General features: G+C 52.2%; 1 protein-coding gene across 4 annotated transcripts in view; it reads left to right on the top strand.

Moving 5' to 3' along the window:
• The window catches only part of DPP6 (dipeptidyl peptidase like 6), an 864,911-nt gene that overhangs the window by 710,704 nt on the left and 129,921 nt on the right, over positions 1-24,286 (top strand). For all 4 annotated transcript variants that reach the window (XM_046020968.1, XM_046020970.1, XM_046020967.1 and 1 more), the window contains exon 7: positions 1,548-1,629. In XM_046020968.1, coding sequence (XP_045876924.1) covers positions 1,548-1,629 — 82 coding nt within the window. The remainder of the gene's footprint in view (positions 1-1,547; positions 1,630-24,286) is intronic.

Here is a 24,286-nt window from a genome sequence, read left to right as displayed (position 1 = left end):
TGGATGTTAGCTATTTGTCTGTGATATATGTTAGGAATATTTTCTCCCAGTTTGTCAGTTATCTTTTGCTTGTGATGTTTTTGATATGTGAAAAATTTAAAATTTTTACATGGTCAAATGTGTCACTCTGTAATCGCTTCTGGATTTTGAGTCCTCCTTAGAAAGCCTTTCCCTACCAACGGTTAAAGAGGAAATGGCCCACATCATGAAAATACTTTCAAACATTAAAAATGAACACATGGTAGGGTTTGTTAAAATTCACTCAAAACCAGGAAGGTTAAGACCCCCTCCCCCGCTCTTCTGTCTGCCCCGTCGTCAGTCTTTCCAGCCATTTCCAGTCATTGCCAGCCCTTAGTTTGCACATAATCACCCCATCTTCAGACTTCCCTGATCTCTTTACACCCAGGGACCCCATCTAAAACGACTCTGGGGTACTGTATACTCTCTCACCTTCCCCAACACTTTTCACTCTTAAGTATATTCTGTTTTGTTCTGGGGGTAGTAGTAAGCAGTTACTGTAGAATTTTCTGCTGTTTCAAGCCCAGAATCAGTACCAACACTTTACCTGCCTTCCCTCTTGCCTCAACTCCTTTGTTCAAGCAACTCCTAAAATTTAGCATCTTCTTTTTCCAAAGGCCATTCAGCCACAGCCCTCCGTTGATGAATGAGTGCATTCGTAGCTACGCCTTCTGCATAAAGCCTAAAACAGCCAAGGGATAGGGGATGAACCTGATGGAGTCTGGTCCATCCAGCAGAACACAGATCATATGTCATGGGAAAGAAATATGAAAATGAAACTTTTCCACATGTTGTAGAAAACAGTAGTAGCTTCAAAATATACTGAAATACTTTATACGTATTAAAATGTTGGGTTTTTTCAATCCTTTCATTATGACTTCTTCATTATGACATTTATTTAAGTATATAAGTTGGATTTTGTTAGAATAGTATTTTGCATGTTAATAAATTAAGAACGAAAAATCTAAATGATGTTTGAAAGGGAAAAAACCTTTCTCTCAATCTTCCCCTCTCCCCTTCCCTCTCTTACTCTCTCCCTCCCTTGCTCCTTCCCTCCTTCCCAACACAACCTGAAGTGTGGAATCTGTCCTCAGGCTGCTGGTTTGGGAAGGTCAGAATGACCTAGTGTTATGCTTAGAAAAAAACCGATCCACCAGGAAAGCCCATGATGGAGATAGAAATCATGGAGACTTGTTACTTTATAGCCATGCATTTCCATTTTTAATGCTGACCGGTGTGGATATTTTAATAATCGATCTGCAGATGTCTCTGCACGTTGTCTCTTGATAAATATTTACTGTCTGGGTTAAGCAGCAATGGGCCTGTTTCAGCTTCATGTAAATGATGTACATGAAGGAACCTAATGGAGGCTGAGGCAGTATTTAATAACGCGAGCTCCTGAAATTCACACAGTGGAAGAGGAGAGTGAGTTAGAGCTGGAGGATAAACACAGAGCATTCTTGTTTCCCACCATGTTGATTGATGGATGGATTGATTGATTATTTTTCTGTGTATTTGTTTTCTTTCAGGGACCCTCAAAGTCTGGACCCACCGGAAGTGAGCAATGCAAAACTTCAATATGCAGGCTGGGGTCCCAAAGGCCAGCAGCTGGTAAGCCAGTCAAGCTCGGGGACCAGGTTTGAACTTGACGAAGTGTACACATTAGAGGCTGAATCTGTCTCAGGACACTCGGTGTCTGGGTTTGTGAGAGCCACGTTTTGGAAAAGGACACCTAAATATTTGCATGTGTACCATGACCATTTCGTTTTTGTTGTTGTTAGAGAAGCATCTTGGAATTGGGATAGTGTGCTGTGGTTCCCAGATCTGATTCCCTGAAATCCCGATACCCCAACTGTAGCTGTGTGGGGATCGCAGACTTACCGTGAGGTCAGGGGGATAAGCCTGGTCAAAGGGACTGTCGACAGAAATGAGCAGAATCGCAGTGTTACCCCAAATCTTGGGGTGAGATGGAGTTTCTAGTCCTGGGTGTTGTCCTAACCCTCAGCTGTCGGGCTGCAGCCAGCGGCTCCCATGCTGAGTGAAGGGGTGAATAAGACTCCCTCCCAGTGTGTCCCAGCCCCAGCATCGCGGGAATCTTCTCCCGGGAGGTTGCAGCGCCCCCTGCAGGAAGCCCCTGCCAGCTGTGGTCAGGTGACGCGACCGGGTCCCTCTCACGGAGCCCTCCCGAGTCTTGATGCTGAGTCCGTAAAGCTGCATCTCAAAAAGTCTTTTCCTAAAATCACACAGAAAATGATTCTTTTCAAAAGCTTGGGGTGAGATGGTATCAGACAGTCCGTCTTCTGTCTCGGGAATTAAAATGGTCCTATTTTTCCCAGTGGCACGATTATAGTCCCTTGGTTGCATGTTAGTTCCATTGCCTTGAAACGGTCTAACGGAACGGGAGGACGTGGGCCCCAGAGCTCTCCTGGACGGGCCCCCAGCACCAGACACGCAGTCATCAGGATCCGGAAAGCTCGTCTAGCCAGTGGGAGTCAGCCAGTGAGGGGAGGCCGGGAGGCTGCGGCAGGAACACTGATCCGCCCGTCAGAGCGAGGAGACCAAGCTCGCCTTCCCTCGGTGGCTCTGGCCCCACACAGGGGCACCGCAGCTTCCAGGAGGGAGCCCACGTGTTCGAGGCTGAGTCTCCAACAGCCGATGTTAAATCCCTCGGAAATCCGGACCGAAGGTGCTTCTGGGAAGCAGGTTGTACCCCCGTCCATCCAGTCCTTCCGTACAAGGGACAGGGTGGCTCCACAGAGGCTGTCCTGCTCTCCATGATCCGTGGGCGGCCTGCTGGCCGCAGCCTCGCAGGCTGGCCTCTCCCCCGAGCGACGGAAGGGCTCGGGGTGGGCAGCCTCCTCACAGACGTCAGGAAGAGACAGCGTGACTCCCACGCTGGTCAGCGCCTCCTTCCGCAGACCTGCCACCTCTCTGTCACCCCGTGATGATCACGAAGCTTACGGGCTCACACCTCACCCTCACCACACGGCAGAGGCCGGACCCTGGGACCGAGGCTGTACGGCCTAATCCTGCGACGTGCAGGAAACCTAGCCCCCGGCTGACTGAAGGACGAGCGTGTGACATGAGGACTCTGTCGGAATTTGGAGGCGGGTTGGGTTCCAGACTGTTCCCTCTCCAGACCACGTACTTCCTAGGCCAGCCCCTTCCCTGGGGGAGCCACTGTTGCCTCTGGGACCCTTGACTCTGTGCTCACATCATGCTTTCTAGCGGCTGGGGTGGGTCTGAGTGGTTATAAGGGCCCCACACTTGACCTCTTGAAGCGGAATTAGCTGCAAAGCCAAGCTTGCATCAGCTTTTCCGAGACGGCCTCCCTGACTCCCACCTCTGCACCGTTGGGCTCCGCTTCCAGGATTTCGTGTCCCCATGTGAGCTCCCATCCCTACGATGTCCTGGTGCACCAACATGTCTCACCTCCGTTGGCTACCTTCATCCAGGCATCCAGTCCGGGACGGGGCCCGTAGCAGATGTCTTGGGCTTGGCCAGCCCATGGGATCTTGGTCTCAACTACTCCACTTTGCTGGGGTAGAAGCATTTGTAGGCCATATCAAAGGAGGTGGACATTGTTTTGTTCTGATAAAAGTGTATTTGGGCTGAAGGCAGGGGCTGCTGGCCGGTGATTCAGGGGACCGTGTGCTGTCTTGGCTGTCCTCCGCTGAGCAAAGCCTGAGCCCAGGGACCAGCACCCCTGTGACAGCTGCTCCTGGGGCTCACGGCTTCGGCGACGGAGACCTGCAACCCATGAGCAGTCCTTGCAAACACTGACAAATCCCTCATTGCCATTTTACTTCAGAAAGTAAATATTGCTCCCCGAAGGCCATCTGCTCTAATTATAATGAGTCAGACTGAAGTGAGTAATCGTCCTTCGGGTACGGAGAGCACAGCTGCGGCTCAAGCTCACGAACGAGCTTTCTGAGCATCATCCCCTCCTTGTGGGGACGGATTTCAGCAACGCACTTGGCTCGGGGACGCCCTGAGAGAGGGAGACGGCGACCAGCACCAGGAGGAGGCTGATGGTACTTTCTCCCGTGCTGCCCTGTGACCTCCAGTTAGTGGTTGTTGGCTGCTCGGGTGACTTTGATTGGACCTTCGGATGACATCATAGTTAATCAATCCCGCCTGACTGGCCTGTGAGAGGAAAAGAGACGGCGGACGTGGGAGGCCTCCGTTGTGCGGGGAAAGTGTCTGGGATGGCGTTGGTCTGTGAGCTCCGTGGTTCGTGACGGATGACTGCGCACTTTCCAGAATTTGATGTACCCACGGAGCCTGAAACCAGGAAAATGGATTTGGCTAGATTCAACGGGAATCGATGAGAAATTACCGGTACAGTGTTGAAGAAGTGCCTTCCCCGGCTTCCCCCCCCACATCGTTTTGTGGTCGGCGTCCATAGCCATTTGCACCGAAAACACATGTTTTCCGCAGACTGTGTCTCTCTTCACCTGCCCCCTGCAGATGAATCTCTCTGAGAGCTCGGAGTTTCTTTCCCGGTCTGTTTGTGTAGCCCGGCCCCCACATGTGTCTGTCTGTTGATGTAAAGTCTTCTCCCAGCTGATGGGAATACGATGGCGTGTCTGTCTGGAGCAGACTTTCGTCCTACGTGTCACCTGCGTGAGGACGTCCAGTAACCAGAGACGCTGGCATCTGGGGGGCCTTCTGGGCATCTCCGGCACAGCCCTGGAGGTCTGGCCTCCTGGGCGCGTCTCAGCACACCGGCACGCAAGCCGAGGGGACGAAGCAGCACAGTGGCCCGACACCGTTTCCCTTTGGAGCCAGGGCCACGGGGACTTCTGCCAACATAACTGCATGGCGTCAGCCAGCATGAGGGACTCGCGGCGGGCGTCTTTGCCGCTGTACTCAGGTGACCGGAGACAGGGAAACCGGGTTTCTCTCCGGGTGGCCTGCTACCACACGGTGATAAACGAACAGCTTTGAAAGGGAGATCGAGTGAGCCTGCTGGGAGCTCTTCAGGGTGGGGATGGCTTCGACCTGCGAGAACGGAAGAGCAAGGAGAGTCGCCGCTGGGGATCCTGCGCCAAAGGGGACGGGAGGTGTCCTTGGCACGCAGGGGACAGGGTGGGGGTGGCCATCCGGCAGAAGACGTGGGAGACGAAGCCGACTCACTCACGGTCTCGGGGGGCTGCAAGGCAGTGGCGCAGACAGCCGTGAGACTCCTGCATCCCCTGGAGACGGAAGAACAAAACAGACCATGTTTTCCCAGAGGGGGGTTCCAGCTACGCGGTACGAAAACTCGCCTCGCTTACGAGGCTTGTTAGGTCCCAGGACGCTTCTCCAGGGAGAGTCACGGGCGGAATGACTTCCCGAGGAGAGTCGAGGAATTCACGCAAGCGGCTCCTTCCTCGGTGGCTCAGTGACAGCTGTCCTGACGAGGTCTCGGGCTGGTGGCCTGGACTCTAGAACCTCCACCTGGCCCCAGCAGCTCTCGGGGTGACAGACGTGACCAGCAGCTCTCAGGGTGATAGACGGGACCAGCGGTTGCTATGGCCAGTCAGCGGAAGGCCGGTCTTCTGTGCGTGCCCGGTTTCGAGAGCCTTCGGTCACGCACTCGTTTGCCGTGTCAGTGAGAACCCCTGAACCCGCGCCGTGCTCCAGAGCCTGGAGGGGCAGAGGAGCGGCGTGGTTCTCCCCTTCCCCCCGCCCAATGGACAAAGCGCCTACGGCCGTGGCCACCAGCTGTCAGCGCTGGCGACGGCGTCATGCCACCCTGCCCTCCCCACTGTGACTCCGTCCCCTTGACACACACACTCCGGGTCTTGCCCACAGCAGGGCTGCGGGACACTGTCACTGCCCTGCCTGGGCGCTGGCCTTGCTTCAGCCGGGACTCGTGGGCCGTCCAGGCTGGGGAGAGCGATGGCCCCTCCACAAGTCCTGGCCGGCTTCGTCTCCTCCTCGCTCATTCCCTGCTCGCTTGAGGTTCTTGCCGTCAAGCCGTTCAGCCTCCCGCGAGAGTCCCCCCAAGACCTTGAAGTCCTCCTCGAGGGGACGAACAGGGTCCCTGATTTCGCTGGATTCTCTCCAGCCCCACCCGCCTTCAGGCTTTGTCCCGCGGTCCTCCCGCACTCAGACCCGTGTTCTCTGAGGTCCCTGCCCTGCGGACCTTCGCAGGAGCCCTGGGCCGTCCCCACCTGTGTGGCCGGGTACGTGTCCTCCGGCCTGCCGGTTCACAGCCGCGGCTCTCAAACAGTGAGTCTATCCCAAAGCAACTATGCTCTAAAAATCGGCTTCTTGTGAGTGCTTGGGCCTCGGTGTTGCGTTCTGCCCACTTCGCACCATCTTATTGAAGGTTCTTTCTAACACAGCAACAGCGAAAGAGACCGAGGCTCTCACGTCCCCCATTTACTAGCCCTGACTCCCAGCAAACGCGTTATTACTCCAGGAGTCAGAGGAGGGTCCAGGAGATTTTGAGCTGAAGGTTTTCATGCTCACACTGGGTCATTTCATAGCATTCAGGTTTCTGCTGTAGAGAAAAAGTATGGATCTATTTATTTGAGAGAGAGAGAGAGAGAGAGAGATCACAAGCAAAGGGGAGGGGCAGAGCAAGAGCCCAACAAGGGACCCAATCCCAGGACCCAGGATCATGACCCGAGCCAAAGGCAGACTCTTAACCAATTGAGCCCCCCCGGCCCCCAAGGAAAAGAATACTTAGAGAAACCCCATTAGCCTTGTAAAAATTCATGCTACCAAAATTTCAGTAATTCAACATAAGGTACCAGATGAAGAGATTGTTCTCAAAACACCCACATGCTCCGTGAGATGGAATAAAGAGCAGAGAGGGGACAGGCGTGAGGGTGTGCTTTGGGCACCTCTAAGGAGTGGGCGTCCGCGGAAACGCTGGCAGCCACAGGGAGCCCCACCTGCTCTCGGGGGACAGCAAAGTGCAGAAGGGACGAGTGGGGAGCACTCTCCCCACAGCCGCAAGCTACCCCCCGAGAACGGGCAGGGGCAGCCAGGACACCGGCTTCTGTGCTGGGAGCAAGATGGCTGGAGCCCAGGAAAAACCCAGCTTTGAACCCAGGAGCCCTTATCTGAACCCCCACGGTGGCATTTCAACCGTCCGTTCCGTCTCAGACTCTGGAGGTCCTGATTTGGAGCCTTAGGAGGAAAGGAAAGTCTGTTTAGTTTGTGCTGCTTTTTAAGGGCCATTAAAAACAAAACCTTTAGGCTCAAATGGCCCACATTCGGATCTTGATTCTGGCACTTACCAAAGGTATAGTCTTAACATACATAATCTCGCCAAGCTTTGCTTTCCTTGTCTGTAAGAGCAGGTTAATATCGTGTATCCTTGAAGGGTCACTGCATGGATTAAGTTAATTTATTCAAAGTACATGCTGTAGCAAGTAGGATAAAGAAAGCATTTGGGAAACGAGGGCTCTGTTGTTGTTACTAGAATTATTACTTGGCTTAACCAAAACGTAGAGAGTGAGAAAAAAAAGAAGGATTTCATCCAATGGCTGTTTGGTGCGTGTCTTATGGTGCGTTAGGCCACACGTGGTGAAGCAGGGAGAGGCAGCCCAGGAGGGTTAGACATCCAGTGGGCTCAGCCTCTTCCTTGGCTCTTCTCCAGCTCCTGGGGGGTGAAGGATGCTGTTCAGAAAACCTGCCGCCCATCCCTGTTCCTCTAAGTCTGTAGCTCCTTTAAGCAGCTCTGCGTGTGTCTGTCTCCTTAGAAAAGGCCATTAGCAGGTCTCAGCAATTGTCCTCTGATGTCACCCGGAAACTATCCCGCAAGCAGAGCAGACTATGTTCTCTATTCAAGAGCAGGCCATTAGATCGCCAGAACTTAGTCATCTTGCAAGGGCAAGTCTCTATCGTTGAGGCCACCCTCTCCCCTTCCTCTCACCCCAGACCCTGGTAACCGCCATCCCACTCTAGGCGTCCATGAGGTCAGACTTTTTGGATTCCACAGGAAATGAGATCATGCAGGGTTTGTCTTTCTCTGTCTGACTTGGAAATGGCAATTATGTGACAGGAGGGAGGGGGTAGTATTTGAAGAGACTCTCGAATCACCTTAAACTTACGCCATGTGAGGTGCCAATTACATCTCAGTGACGCTGAGGGAAAGCCTGCGGCCCTCCTGTTTCCGCATCCCAGCCCCTCCGTGCACCAGCTGGCCTGTCCCGGGACCTCACGCTGGACAGTGCTTCTCCTACCTTCTCAGGCAGCCACCAGACACCTGAGCAGAAATGGCTGAGCTGCTTCCCCAAGGGCATTATTGCTCACCCAGTTCCAAGTCACCAAGGGGGCAAGCAGCGTTTTAGCGACATTGACAAGTCTAACAAGGGGAGGAAGATTGATCTTTCCAGCAAGAGGAAATTATTTAATGAAATGTCGTAGACATGGGGAGGACCAGACTGAAGTGACATTCCATTATTAACTTATAAAAGCCTCTAATCAGTTTGGGTTAATTTGGTATTCATTGTAAAAACATCCATCATGGGCACTGACGTCCATGACAGCAGCCAAGAAATTAATATCACCGGGACAGAAATTGCCTTATGTATCCTCAAATAATGGATGGAGCGGTTTGGTGAGTGATTTACTAGCTCACTGGGGGTACCCTTCCAGTTGAACGCAATATGCTAGCTCTTCGTGTCCCCGTGGCACTCAGCCACTTAATGCGTCCTCGAGTATGTATGCTGAGATTTTGTCACTTAGTCTGAGTTGGGGGGGCAGCGTGACAGAGCTGCCTGACGGTCACAGGTGAGGAATGAATGGAATTAGGAAGCAGCGGGTGGGACTTTTTCCTTCCACCAAAGGGCTCTCTGAAGACACGGGGATTTCCAAACACATAAGCAACTCATAACTCTGGGGTTTTGGAGGAAGTGAGGGAAACAACGTAAATAGTAAACTGGAGTTTAAAAACTCGTTGTCCTGCTGCGTGAGTATGGGGGAGGGGCATGGAGAAAATCCGTTCTTGAAACAGTACAGAACTACGTAGTAAGAGTCACCGAGACATGCCCACATGTTAGCACAGAAGTCCCTCTACAGAGTCCAAAACGGTGCACACAGCACACTCACAACACCGCTGTCTAGCCATGGTCGTTTGCAAAGGCTCTCAGTGTCCAGTGTTTACAGGAGAGCGATTTAGCAAAGCATGGCCATTGACAGGATGAGCTGTTCTTGAAAAATGGTAGGTGGACTGTAAGTGACCATGGGAAATGTCGCATCTATTTAGTGTTAGGACTAAAAATATAGTGTTTGGTATATGTTTTGCATGCGGGAAAGATCATTATTTTGGCCAGGCCGAACTGGGCCCATTTTACCCCCTTCTCAGAGTTTCCTGGATACTGGAAATGTTCCTGGAACATTATATATATTCGTTTAAAATGGGGGATAGAGAAAAGTCATTGTAAGATCTGAGCTGTGGGAATCCTGGCGGACACACGCTCAGCGGGTGTGTACGCAGCCTCACGCAGGCTGGAGTGCAGCCCGTTCTGGGGGTGCCGTCGTGAGGAAGCCAGTCCCCCGCGGTGACGGTGCCCATGATTCTGTTGGTTACAAAGCGCTATGCAAATGTGTCCTTTCTCCTGTCTCTCCGGCAAACCCTTAAGACAGTATTTTCCAGCCAAGGCAATTAAGAAGAAGGTGGAAAACCAGGCCTGACCTCATTATGCATGTTGGTCTGGAGCATAAACTTAGTTTCCTCCTGCGTCAGAGCTCCCTAATGCAATTGCGCTGGAAACAGTGTATCCTTCTTAGGAAGAATCTAATTTAGAAGGTGCCCGCACCAACCTTGCAGCCATGAGGTCAGAGAATTTCAGGATAATCCATCAAATAGAATTTACAAGCAGGACGAGAACGGTCTATGAAGAAAGAGTGCATTTACTGTTGCCTTCCTGAAATCATCTGAGCAGGCAGTGATAAATTAAAACGACCTTTTTTGACCCACGATGGGGGCGCCCGGGGTGGAGGCCACAGTCCTATCCGCAGCCCCAGGCAGACTTGCCCCCTTACACGGAGAGCAGGTTCTGGCCCTTTGAGGGTTTTTGCCGGTGCCTAAGAGGAGCTCTGAGCCATTTATGCTGCTAAGTGTTCTTTGTGTCCGTGATGGGCTTTTTAGACCATCTGTGAACGTCTCCCATTTGAGCGGAGGGAATACCTCTTTCTCACGAGTCCTAAAATGTTCCGCAATCAGCAAATGTCAGGAGAATGGTTCCACATCCTCATCTCTATAGAATAACCATGATTTCTTCTTCCTCTAAACTGCTATGACTTCATCCATGCCATGGACCCTAGCAGACCAGCAAGGGTCTCTTGATGTTCTTATTCAACTCTTTCAGTTGTGAATAATTATCTCCCAGATCCCATGTAAGCTTCTCAAGGACAAAGGACATTTTCTCTTGCATTTTGATCACCAACGCCCACTGCTCAGTATCTTGCCGAATATGGGTTTTCAACAAATACTTGTTAAATGAACGATATCCAGAAGCGGAAGTAAAATTAAATGTCAGATTTACAGGCATAAGATCCCAAATTCATAGAAATTGGAAAAAGTCAGTGTCATAAGCTAAAACTTTTAAGATTTAACAACTTGTCTGATGTTTAATCGGCTCAGCAGATTATGAGACTCTGTGGGAGGACTTTGGGATTTTTGGGTCAGACTTTTTTTTTTTTCCCTTAAACAGGTTGTTATACTATTAATCATCTCCAAACAAAGACGTGAGTCTTCACTATTAAAATTTGTCAAGAACAGGCAGGCTGACCTAAATCTTCTGACCAAAGGGTTGGAACTTTGGCTTTCCACAGGAATTTCAGAGACTAAAACCACCTCTGTGCTTACCCCACCAGGACACCTAAGGTGATTTCGTCCTGTTTAACATCAGACTTGCTGATGTCCTTCCCCACTTACCCTCCAGTGATCGCGTCTGGACCGGGAAACAACACGAGATGCTTAGGGCCTAGCTCACTTGAAACTGGATGCTTCCAAGAACTTTGGAGAGATTTTACCAACACCTAAGCCAGTTACTTGCAAATGATTCCTTCTGCCTTCTCTGCAAAACAGACTTCACGGGACTCCTTCTTTATAGCATGTTGTTAGCCTTTATTAATTATTGCAAATCAATTACAAATATGAGAAAGGCGTAATACTTCACTTTTTTAAGGAAACTTTCCTGACACGCCGACTTTCCATTCTGCCCTGGTTGTGTTCATAGCCCATGAGGTTTTCTGTTACCTGTCTGACTCCTGGGGAGCGTGGGTCAACCTTAAATTTACCTTAAAAAAAAAAAACAAACTATAATTTTGAGGTAAACTTAAGTTGCATTCTTTTTTTTTTTATTTTTTTTTAAAGATTTTATTTATTTATTTGACAGAGAGAGATCACAAGTAGGCAGAGAGGCAGGCAGAGAGAGTGAGAGGGTAGCAGGCTCCCTTCAGAGCAGAGAGCCGGACGTGGGACTCGATCCCAGGACCCTGAGATCATGACCTGAGCCGAAGGCAGCGGCTTAAACCACTGAGCCACCCAGGCGCCCCTTAAGTTGCATTCTAAAAAGAACGCTATTACAAGGGAACACAGATAGCCAATGAGTCAATTAAAAATACAAACAAGCAAACAAACAAAAACAAAAAACAGATCCCGGACATCTGGGTGTCTCAGTCAGTCAAGCATCTGACTCTTGATTTCAGCTCTGGTCATCATCTCAGGGTCGTCAGAGCGAGCTCCGTGCTGGGCGTGGAGCCTGCTTGAGGTTATCTCTCGCCCTCTGCCCCTCCGCCCCCCCCAAAAAAAACATAAATCCGTTTTATTTATTTTGGACTGTGTTTGTTTTTATGTATAGCAAGGTTAAAGCCTAGTTCAGCTACTTCCACTTACAAAGAACACACAGCAAATTAGTGCGCTGACCTGTTTGTTCTTCAGTCGGAAACCTAACTGCTTATCTGCATGGTTCTCGTTTTTACTACAGTGGCTTCCGTGGCCATTAACAGCTGGAACTGTTTTCACTTCCTCAGTTGGGCCTGAGTTAATGAGTGTAAATTATGCAGGGGTGTGAGCCGGGTCCTGGCCAGCACTTTTCTGTGGCCTTGCCGCTGAGCTTTGTGCGGGCAGAGCAGGGCTCCGCTGGGTCTGTTCCCACGAGTGATAGCCTGCGGGGCGCCTGCCCTCCACGGCTGCACAGGCTCTGCTTGGCTGTCACCTGGCCTCACCGGGTTTCTGCCAAACCTTCTGTGCGTCCTGTGGCCGTACCCGCTACTCAGCCAGAGACACCCCGGTCTCTTCTGTTGCCCAGATCGGAAGGGCACACTCGACTCCCCCCACCTTCTCTTCCCTGTCTTGATCCGGCAACAGCCGTGAGTTCTGCGGTCCTGGTTGAAAGCCGTCCTTGCCCCTCCGTTCCCACCGTCACCTCCCCCCTGGGTTCCTGTAACAGCTCTGCCTGCCCGTCTCCCTCCTGGAATCCACTCCTGTTCTAGAATGTCCTCCAGTGTGCAACGGAGTGACCGTGCCAGCTTTCCCACGAAAGCCGTTCCACTGTCGCGTGGCCCTTCAGGAGGAGGCCCCAACCCTAAGCCCTTCCTGGGCGTGTCCCCTGCTGCCACCTCCCTCCCCTGCACCCCACGTCCCCAGGCTGAGGACAGCTGCAGTGAACTGCATCCAGTCCCTGGAACTCGACCTGCTCCCGTCAGCGGGGACACGCTCCTAATCCCCAGCTCGGCCAGACTCCCCTGCGGGCCGAAACCACGTTGCCTTCCCCACCTCAGCTCGCTGCTGCGTTTTCCCATGTCGTCCGCCTACAGCCAAGACTGGGCTGGAGACCCTCTGCTTCCTCTCCTCCCCGTGCTGTCCTCAGTGTCTCCCCGGGCAGTGACGTCCTGTTGCCTTGTTGTCTTCCCCAGCGGACCACAGGCTCCTTTGGAACAAGCTCCTGCCTGTCCCAGGTTTGCAGCCTTGACGTCCGGTGGCTGCCTACCCGTCAGACACGGAATGAGGAGCTGGGCTCAGGCATAGTATTGACCGAGGAGCAAGTCAATCCCCTTTCCCAATCGCAGCATTAACCGGAGTCTTATTCATCCTGCTTTGTCTGCTCCGCCCTCTGGTAGAGGTTAGCCGACCTTCCATCCCGGGCCGTAACCCGTGACAGACCCCCCTCCCCTCCGGACCTTCTCGGCCTCCGTAATCACCCGTGGCATTGCCTCCACGCCCAGGCTCAGCCGAATTCCAGTCAACTCCCAGATTTTCAAAGAAATTATGTAGCATAAACACGTATTTATGTCATCAAGCTTACTTTCTCCATAGCCGTAGGCACTCTTATATTTTTTAAGTTAACTGAGAAGTGTGACTGTTTAATGGCACTTGGATGACTGGAATGTCCCCTCCACACAGATTCCTGTAAATCGGATCATCCCAGGACAAAGGTTCATGGTGGCTCAGTGAATTCCGTCTTTTAAATTTCCTGTGTTCTGCTTTATAAGATTAGCTGACTCCCAGAAAGTACAGATTAATAAAAGAGTAAATTAACGGGTCCGTGGGAAAGCAGACAATCTATTGTAGAGTGAGGTCGCGGCTGGAGTCCGCTGCGGCCCCTCCCATTAGCTCCTGGCAGCGCGGGTCATCGCCCTGTGTCCCTGATGAACCGTGTCTGGCTGGAAATCGGTGTCAGAGCCCAGCCTGCCGAGCAGCCGGGCTGCCTTCTACCTGCATCAGCCTAACCGTGGTTTCCCAGCGAAGTGGCCGTTGTCAGTCATTTCTTCCAATAATTCTGAAGTTTGTTGGCTAAGAGCTCAGCAGCCTGTAGACAGTGGAACCAAAGGGCTCTGGTGTAGATGGTTAAGAGGAACGGTTCTCAGCTGCGCTGCGGTAACTCTGTAAGGACCCACGTGTGGGCGTCACGCCCGGAGGTTCCCGTGTGTTGAGACCTGGTTGGCCTCGGGCATCAGGCTGTGGGAGAGCTCCCTGGAGCCTGTCACGTGTAGCCAGATGTGAGCGTCAGGGGCCCAGATGCAGGCAGGCGGGGACCAGGCGGGCTCGTATAGAAACTGGGAAGCCTCACGGCCACATTCCAACGTCGTGGCGAAACCAAGAATCGGTGGGATTACTGAGGCTGCGTCCTGAACCCCCAGGCCTGTAACGAAGGAATGTGTTTACGTGGACATTGCCAGCCAATACGACATTTTGAGCGACACTGTCCCTCCCAAGAGGCAGCCGGACCCCATCAGACCGGGAGGTCACTAACTGCCTCGTGGTTTGCACACTCCTGGTCCCTCGGTGCGGTGCAAAGTTAACATCAAGACGTCCCCAAACTGGTCTTTCTTTCCCTTCTCACTGTGGGCGAGGGGTCCTTGTCCGTATGGATGTAGATGTTCCACACAGTCACCGCTTTCCGTGTGATGGTCTCCAATCAAACCTACGAGCAGTAACGTGCACTAGGAGGACAGCCTGAAGGAGCAGAGGCTCTGGGCTGGCGGCGGCGGGCTGTCCCTGTGCGGCTGCATCGGCTGGGACATGGGACAGAAGGGCACAGCAACCCCCTCCTTGGGGCTTCCAATGGGCCAGGCGAGGTGTTTCACGTGTAAGGCCTTTCCGTTCACCGAATCGCCATTCACCAGTGAGAAAATAGAAGTTCAGAAGATGAGTGTTATTTTGTGCCCAAGATCACGGGTGAGTGATGGTATCAGAACTGAAACCCAAGTCTTAGTGTCCTGCTTCTGTTCTGTGCTGAGCTGTCTGGGCGCCCAGAAGACGCTTTTGTGCAATATCTAGAAACTCATGGTCTCCTGACACGGCCTCTGATGTAATTACCTGACACCCTTGCCTCGTCCCTACGAGCTTCCTGAAAGGAAATGAGAAATTGACCACCGCTGATATTTCCGTCCAATCTCTGCAGGTCCCGTAAGCGAGCCGTCAGAGCCCCAGGGCAGACAGCAAACCCCAAATGGAATGGAATATTCCTCCCGTGAGAGAGCAGATCCTTAGTCGGCTGGGACATGACTCACGTTGGCGTGGTGTGCAGAGCTCTTCGGAGCGGGACAACGGAGGAAACTGTGTGTGTCCCCTCCCCAGGGGGTGATGGCATTCGATTTCACCTTTGTACATGCACATTTCTCTTTCAGACGCATTTTCGTAGGTTAAGGAAATACTTTTTGGGGAATACACATGAAATGCAGGGACGCCTGGGGGGTTCAGTCTGTTAAGCGTCTACCTTCATCTCGGGTCCCGATCTCAAGGTCCTGGGATCGAGTCCCACATGGGCTTCCCTGCTCCGGGGGCGTCTGCTTCTCTGTCTTCCTCTGCCCCTCCCCCTGCTTGCACTCTCTCTGTGTCAAATGAAATCCTTAAAAAAAAAAAAAGAACACACATGAAGTACAGACATAGAATAATGAAAGAAAGGAGTGAAGTAAACACTCGTACCTTCCACTCGGCATGACGCATGGCACGTGAGCAGGGCTGCGTGGCGCTGGGGCCCCCCTTTCTGGCCACCCCACCAGACGAACCAGGACCGAGTCTTCTTCAGGCTCCCCTGCTGCTTTATTGGCGGGTCCCTGAAGAGCGTATCGCTCGGTCTTACCTCCCTGAAACGGTTGCCTCCGTGTCGCTCGAGTCTCGCACCCGACACCGTCTTCCTCGGTGTGGATGTTGATACCTGGGCCCTGGCTGAGTCTTTCTCCTCGTACAAATGTCTCCTAACGCCTTTCCCCGGGCTCCAGTCTGTGCACGCGCTGCTTGCTTCCAGTTAGTTTTTACTTGTATTTACAGCACGGCTGTGTGCATTTCTGTGCCGCCTCTGTGCATTTGCCAGCGTCTCTCTGGGCTTTTACCAGCGTGGGTGGTTCCCGGCGAGGTTACATCCTCCGTCATTCATGCACCTGTCACCTGTTCAGTAAGACACCGTCTGTGTCTCTCACTGGTTTTTCTTTGGGCTTGTTCGTGCCTCTCGTACTGATGTGCACAATTTCCTTATATACTTTGAATTCCAATCATCTGTCCATTTCATTATTGCCTCTATTTTCTCTCATTTTATAACCTGTCTTTCGCCTCTGCTTGGACAGACTGTGGCAGGAAAAGACGGCAGTTTCAAGGACATCAAATTCTTTCCTTCATGGCTTGTGTTTCTTATGTCTTTTTTCAAATGTTCTTTCCCACCCTGAGGACGTAAAGATAGTCTCCTACCGTATGTCCTCACATTTTTTAAAATTTCATCTTCACAATTACATCTTTGGTTTTGGGATATGATAGGAGAAACATGCTTATAGTTGTTGTCCCCTAGGAATAACCGATTTCCCAGGACGACTTGTTGAAACAAATGTGCCCTTCCTTACTGACCTTTCAGGATGCCGCTGCCATTAATGAAGTGTGTGTGTGTGTGTGTGCGTGTGTGTGTGTGCGTGCGCTTGATATCAGAGCCTCTGCTCCAGCTGACCTTACACCTATCGGCGGAGCCGAAGCGGCCCCCCACCACGACACCTGTACAGCAGGCAGGACGTTGGGTGGGCTGCACCGTGGGTGATCACATGACTTCTACACTGCATGTGCCTTGGTGCGCCCGGTCTCCCGAGCACGTTCTGGGGAAATGTCGTGGCTATCTTTGGCACTTTGTGTGTGTGCAAGAGTGTGTGTGTGCGCACGTGCGTGTGGGCACAAAACACACACAGAGAGAATTTAAAATAGTTCAGTTCTTTTAAAAACACTTTTGGAGAGGGGCATCTGGGGGGCTCCATCGGTTGAGTGTGTGACTCCTGATTTCAGCTCAGGTCTTGATCTCGGGGTCGTGAGATCGAGCCCCGTGTCAGGCTCTGTGCTCCGCAGAGTTTGCTTGGAATTCTCTCTCGTGCAAGCTCAAAATAAAAATAAAGAAATGTTTTTTAAAAACACTTTTGGATGATTAGTTGGAATTACATTAAGTTTCTACCCCAGCTGAGAGAGAATTTATAAACTTCAGCTGCTGAATTTTCCCATACATGGCATAGTAACCAATTTTTTTACTTTTTCAAACAAATGAAAATGTCTCTTACTAAAATTTTATCATTTGCTCCATAAATTGTTTCCACATGTCTCACTTAAATGTATTCCTATGTATTGGATATTTTTGGACCCGTTTTGTGTTTTGTTTTTTCAGATGTGACTTTTCTAATTTATGTTTGCTAGTGAGTAGAACCACAGTTTCACTTTTCACATTGATTCTGTGTCTAACAGCCTCGCTCACCACCTTTAATTCCAATAATTTATCTATGGCTTCTTCGGATTATGGATTTAGATGATCGTATCCCCTCCAAACGGTCACCGATTCCAGTGTTCCTCTTGTGTCCCGTGCGGGGCTCCTGTTCCCGTTGTACGTCCTGCGCTCTCTGGGACAGCTGGTGTCAGTGGGCTAGGAGGTAACCGCGGGGACCCAATCGGCATCTCGTATCTGTTCATACACAAAACGCTTCGGAGGTTCCCTGTTCAGCAGGACGTGGCTGCAGGCCGTTTGGTGGACGGGCTCAGCCGGCTCGAGGAAGGTCGCTTCTATTTCCGGATTGTGCCGACGTTTCCTTTGCTCCTTTGTTTGTTTTCGCTCCTACTGCTGCGTTTCGTGTTCTGACTTTCTCAACCGGAATGGATTTTGAACTCAGTGTGTTTTCCCCTTCGCCCGAGATGATCATGTGGTTTTGTCCTCTCGTCCGCCAATGGGAATGTCGTACTGATCAGCAGGAAACCGGCCTGAGGTTGCCAGGATTAGTCCCACCCGTGATGATGTATTTTCCTCTCTACATGTATATTTTGCCGCACTTTTGAAACGACTGCTCTGTAGGATTTTTGCATCCGTGTTCATGAATAAAACTGATCCGCTAACATGATAAATCCCACTGGTGAACTTGACTTAGATGACTTGACTGAAGTGGTGCGTCCCCAAGGGCGAACACAGAACCAGGTATGAGCTCCTCTGACTTCAAAGCCGAATGTAATTTCTCACGAACGCCCACAAACCGACACAACCAGCCAACCACCCGCAGTAACGTCGGTTTTCGGGGCTGGAGTTGTAACAAAACCGTGCGTGGGGCGGTTGAGGCCGGGCTATGGCACAGCCTCCCCCGAGCAAGGCCTTCCTTTTTCATGCCTGTGTTGCCGTCTTGTGACTGCATTTCTGTGATTTCTCTTTCTTTGACCTGCTGAGAAGCCCTCTTTGGACTAACACAGCCCTGGTACTGCCACGTCGCTGGGCAGGAAGGTAGCATTTATTTACAGTATCGAATCCGCCGTGTTCTCTCCTCACTGGCCCGCAGCAGTCGGCGTGGTAGCCCTTGGCAGCCGTGAGCTCGTGAACACAGACCCGGGGACTAGACACGATGATGGTGCTTGCCACTAGGCCTTCAGGCGGTTGAAATGTCATAGTAAGTGATGAAGAGCTGTGTCACAATGAACACAGGAAACTCCAAAGTCCTTCAAAAGAGCCCATGTCCTCAGTCTCCTTGCTTATGGCCACTCTGTTTAAGAAACATGCCCCTGGAGTTTTCTTCTGAGAAGGAACCTTCCGTGAGCTTTGCCGAGCTGCCTTTTGACAAACATTAGCCTTAGGAACAGTTGACTGTCCTTACGGACAGCAAGTCCGACAGTAGAACCACAGTGAGTGGTAAGCAGCACCCTGGGAAAGTCGCTCCTGCCCAGGGGTTCATCCAGGCCTCGGCCTGTAGACGTCACCCTCCTCCCGTGGACTCATGATGACTCTTTTCATCACGACATGAGGGTGACACGGATGGTGTCCATGGTGCCACAGGGACCCCACGACCCTGGAGCTCCGGGTGCCCGTGGGAGCCGTCTCAGCCCATGGGAAGTGGGGAAGTGGCCCTACCAGCCGGGCTTTCTTAGGGTCCCATGTAACAAGCAATTTGGAAGAGTTTGGGGGTGAGCCTGACACGCTCCTGAGTCCGTGTCTCTCCACGTCACCGGGGCAGAGCCCCCTCGGTGCCGACCCAAGGCAACACGTGTTCAGCAGAAGGTCTGGGACCTGGATTTAGGGGCTCTGTGAGCCCCCCGGAGGGATGGCGGAGGTGGGTAGTAAGGAGAGCCATCTGTATTCAGTTCTCCTCGAGCTCTGCTGCACAGACGAGGGCCCGCCTTCGACAGCTCCTAGTTCCTGCTGACCTCCCTTCCTAACAGAGTGCGCACCTTGGCTCTGGAGCTTTCTGTTATCCTGGGTGGAATTAGCAATAATGTTGGCTTTTTTTTTTTTTTTTTTTTTTTTTTTTTTAAAGATTTTATTTATTTATTTGACAGAGAGAGATCACAAGTAGGCAGAGAGGCAGGCAGAGAGAGTGAGAGGGAAGCAGGCTCCCTGCCGAGCAGAGAGCCCGACGCGGGACTCGATCCCAGGACCCTGAGATCATGACCTGAGCCGAAGGCAGCGGCTTAAACCACTGAGCCACCCAGGCGCCCCAAATGTTGGCTTTTTTGATGTTTATTTTGTCTTCCCCTTGTCTTCACTGCTAAGAATACGGGTGTTCCGTGTACACTAGAGATACAGAATTTCCTTTATAAATGCAACTTGTTTACGTAAAGAGGAAATTGACTGGAAAAAATAAATTGGAGCAACAGTGATGCCCCCCACATGGCCCAGCCCCGTCAAGGTGCTTGGTGGTTGGCCAGCCTCTGGGAAGCGTTCCCGCAGTGGAAGGAACCCAGGGTTACCAGCCGGAGCCGGACTGAAACCCGGTCCTACCCCTCACAGGGTCGTATGATGCCCGCGACCCCCTCAGCCTCCGTGTCCACATTCGTAAACAGGGCAGAAAGACCTCAAAGGGGTGTTGTGAAAGTCACAGAAACAGCTCGTGGGCAAGCTTACCCGGCGTGTAAGTGTCCGTTCCCTTCCTTGGCCACTGATGTGGAAGGAAAAATCTAATGGTGTCTTGAATCTGGGCCAAAGCTCGAATAAATTTTGCTCAAATGGTGAGAAAATTACAAGACGTAAAAGCATAGACCTTTGAGCCAGATGACCCTATTAGCTTTTCCTGACCTTGAACCTTCAGAGTCAATTTCCTCACCCACAAATCAGGAATGATGAAGCTTCCTATTTTACGTGATTATTGGGAGAATCTGTAGTGTAGTTAAATCACACAGCGGCAACCCCATCACGGACACCGTCGGCACGCAGCAAATGACATTGTTTTGTTACAGTCCATGCTTGTGGCGTCCCTTGCCTGTGTGATAACCCCTGTCCTCCCAGGTCCCAACCTCAGGTGCATAAAACTCTGTTGTTTGGGAGGAAATCATCTCATAAATGTAGGGGGGGTGGTTAAGAGGCACCAAAATGTGTGGGGTCGTTCTCTAGGGCTTTGAGAACTTGGGTTTTCCAATCCTAATTTATGATTCTGGAGTAGCAGCTGGGTCTCCCCTCATTAATTAATTAAAGGTTCAGGGGTGGGGGTTGGGGAAGCACAGCTACTCACCATCCTTTTCTCCTTCCCACAGTTTTACTGGAGAATTGTTGTCTCTGTTCTTCGTTTTTCTCCTGAGTTACGTTCTACCTCTCAGGGTCTTTGAGGAAGGGTGGTCCTGAACTTCCCTAAAAGGAGGTTTCAGAAGCGAAAGCCTCCAGATTTAACATGCATCATGGTAACACTTGTCCCTCCCAGCCGCCACAGCGTGCTGGCTCCCAGGAAGGCAGCAGGGACCCCCGCCCCGACGCTGTCCCATTAAGCCTCCCCCAAGTCCCGTCTGCGGAACGCCAAGTCACCTTGTGCTGCTGGAATGCCTCCTGACATCATAAGGAGTTTGAAATTCTGCTTTCTTAATTAACATTTCCATCTTGCTAAGATTCTGAGTGCACTGATTTTTCAGAAGGGCTAATTACCAAGCTCCCAGCAGAAGGTCAGCTGCCTATTAAAATATTTCATCACACGATCCCTGCTGAGCTCAAAGGTGCCCTCGTTCAGCCGAGCCAGCCTCCCAGACGGCGGGAGGCCCTGGCTGGTGCAGCTCCCAGAGTCGGGGGCCTCTGCTAAGCCAGGCCCGGCGCGGGGCTCCGGCAGGCCCAGTTACCGGAGAGGCTCCCACCCCTTAAGAGCGGTCTGTCCGTATGTGCACAAACCCGACGTGTGAGGTGGGGTAACCAGCCACCCTTCCTCCCCGGCTGCAGCACGGAGCTCCCTGTCGTGTGGCCCCTCCCAGCCGTGCGGCTCCTGGGAGTCTGCAAGGCTCCGGAATGGTTCGGCTAAACTTGAGCCAAAACAACCCTCTTGAAACACCTCCCCGGCGCCGCTGGGGTAGTTACAGCCACGCACGTGTGAAGGCTGGGGTACAGGTGTGTGTGTCTGTGCAAGAAGACGGAAACGTGGGGTTTATACAGATTTTCAACCTGTCCCAGGACTTCCCAGTCCACGACATAAGTAAGGAGATCAGCTTCGGGTCCCTCTAGGCCCTCCCCGCTCCGGATGAGTCTCCTAAATCCTGGGGGACGGCTGTCCCAGTTTTTCTGGGACTGGGGGGATGTCCCAGGTTGTTCAGACGCTCAGTATTAACACTGGGGGTGTCCCAGGCACACAGGGCTGCCGCTTCCCCGGGGACAAGTCTCCAGAGCAGGGAGCCCCTCCCCGCCCCAGCCCAGGGCCTCGGGTGAGCCCACAGCCTCTCCGGCCCATCCTCCAAGCACACCCACCCCGATCCCCCAGCAGCTGCCCGACCTCACATGGGAGCCCGCTTGTGGCTCTTCCCAGCTGCGGCCATGGTGCCTCAGATCGCCGGGGTTTGCCAGCTCGCACGAGGTCCGAAGAGCCACCGCTCCTGGGTCATCGCCCAAAGAGGCTCCGGTCTGTGTGCGGTGAAAGCTGCGAGAGGACGCCACAGAGCGAGCTCGTGTCTGGTGCAGGACGAGGGGAGGACGGCACGAGGCCCCAGGCCACCGGCCCTGCCCCCGCTTGCCCCCCACATCCCCATCCCCATGGGCGCACAGCAGGGGGGCCGGCGCGGCCAAGGTCAGGAAGGAAGAGCTCAGACAAGTCTAACCAACAGCACAACCGCGCGGTCGCCCGGGACACAGAGAACGGGGAGGATGTCACACAGCCTGGAGGAGATTCCTGTGCTGACGGGACACCATCCGTGACATAGCCCGAGACAGTCGTCGCACGGTTTTAGAAAGAGTCTCGGAGTTTTTAAGACACAGGAACGTGCTAAGTGATGGCTACAGGGCAGAGAGGGGACAGTGCCCTCGGCCGCATACGAGTGACCTGGTGGCCCATGAATTTGGAGAAGGTGGGGTGAGGGTTGTTGAGGAGGCTTTCTGCACCGGACAGGGCCATCCTGGGCTCTGCAGAGCAGGACACGGACACGTCACTGTGGACTTAGTCTAGGCTCCCCGGCCCCAGAGCTGCCTCCCCTCGGGAGATTTAAATACCCTGAGACGCGTGACCTGAAACACCTGTTGTGCCCTCGCACTGCCTTCCCTCGGCCTGGGGCTTCCAGGTACAGCCTGGGACTGGTGGCCGAGTCAGGCCGTGTGTGCAGAACACCCACCTGTGGGCCGAGTCGGGCCGTGTGTGCAGATCACCCACCTGTGGGCCGAGTCAGGCCGTGTGTGCAGAACACCCACCCTGTGGGCCGAGTCAGGCCGTGTGTGCAGAACACCCACCCTGTGGGCCGAGTCAGGCCGTGTGTGCGGAACACCCACCTGTGGGCCGAGTCGGGCCATGTGTGCAGAACACCCACCCTGTGGGCCGAGTCGGGCCGTGTGTGCAGAACACCCACCCTGTGGGCCGAGTCAGGCCGTGTGTGCAGAACACCCACCCTGTGGGCCGAGTCAGGCCGTGTGTGCGGAACACCCACCTGTGGGCCGAGTCGGGCCATGTGTGCAGAACACCCACCCTGTGGGCCGAGTCAGGCCGTGTGTGCAGAACACCCACCTGTGGGCCGAGTCGGGCCATGTGTGCAGAACACCCACCCTGTGGGCCGAGTCGGGCCGTGTGTGCAGAACACCTATCCCCATGTGGAGAGGAAGGGCAGGGCAGCAGCCCACGATCCCCGGGAGTTCCTCCTGCAAGCTGAGGTCGTTTTGGCCGCAGAACCGGAGGCCCCCAGTTAGGGCCGTTCATCCCCGTGGAGCAACACGCCAGGAGAGCCGGAAGGTTCTTGTCTTCTCTGTCCATCTCCGGAATGTTTAATTCTTTTAATATGAATTATCGACGGATACAGGGACTCGTTTTCAAACAGAGGCAATAATGGCAGGAAACAAGGTCAGGCTGAAATGCGGGTAGCGTTGAAAGTCAAAGGTGCCGCCTCCTCCGTGCAGGCTTCAGGGACTGGCAGGCTCTGCCTGGCTCTAGCTACACCCACCTTCTGTGGTAAATACTCGTTTCTAGACCTTCTTCCTGAACACACGACATCCCGTGGGCGTTAGGAGGGTGACCCCTTCGCTCTCTTACCCCTGACTCTCGCTCAGTCCCGGGGCCAGGCTCATTTTTGCTAGTTACTAATTATTATTATTTATTGATTTTTCCTATTTTAAAAATAACACAGAACATAGAAAAAAAATTTCACAATAAAAGAAAAAAATCTCCTTATCATAGTATGATACATTCCGCGTCCACAGATAGTTACTGTTACTATTTTAGTGTGTTTTCATAATCTTGCTTTTCATAGCCGACGCCCTCTTTGTACAATTACCAGTATTCTAGCCCAACTCCTGTGCCTACTGTCATGCAATTAGCACTTTATATAATTAAATACTCATAAGCATAATTTTTTATAGTTATGCAATATTTCATAGCGTGGATTTATAGAAACTTACATAACCATTCTCTTGTTGGACATCTAGACTGTTGATAATACTCAGTATTAGAATTGATACAGTAGAATATTTTGGGCCTAAAATGTTCCTGATGCACAGTGATGGGGTCAGGAACTCTGAGCAGTCTTGGGCTCTGCACGCCTAACTATTAGTTGTTTTCCGTGCGCTCCCTCGCCCGTTCTCATGGCGTATCCACAGACACCGGGTCTCATCATTTAAGAAAAATATTGGTGATTCTACGATTTAAAATAATCTTTGATGTGGTCCATATACACGATGGAGTATTATGCCTCCATCAGAAAGGATGAATACCCAACTTTTGTAGCAACATGGACGGGACTGGAAGAGATTATGCTGAGTGAAATAAGTCAAGCAGAGAGAGTCAAGTATCATATGGTCTCACTTATTTGTGGAGCATAACAAATAACATGGAGGACATGGGAGATGGAGAGGAGAAGGAGTTGAGGGAAACTGGAAGGGGAGGTGAACCATGAGAGACTATGGACTCTGAAAAACAACCAGAGGGTTTTGGAGAGGCGGGT

This window comes from Meles meles, chromosome 10 (assembly GCF_922984935.1).
Source record: "Meles meles chromosome 10, mMelMel3.1 paternal haplotype, whole genome shotgun sequence".
Taxonomy (NCBI): domain Eukaryota; kingdom Metazoa; phylum Chordata; class Mammalia; order Carnivora; family Mustelidae; genus Meles; species Meles meles.
This window is presented reverse-complemented; position numbering and strand designations above follow the sequence as displayed.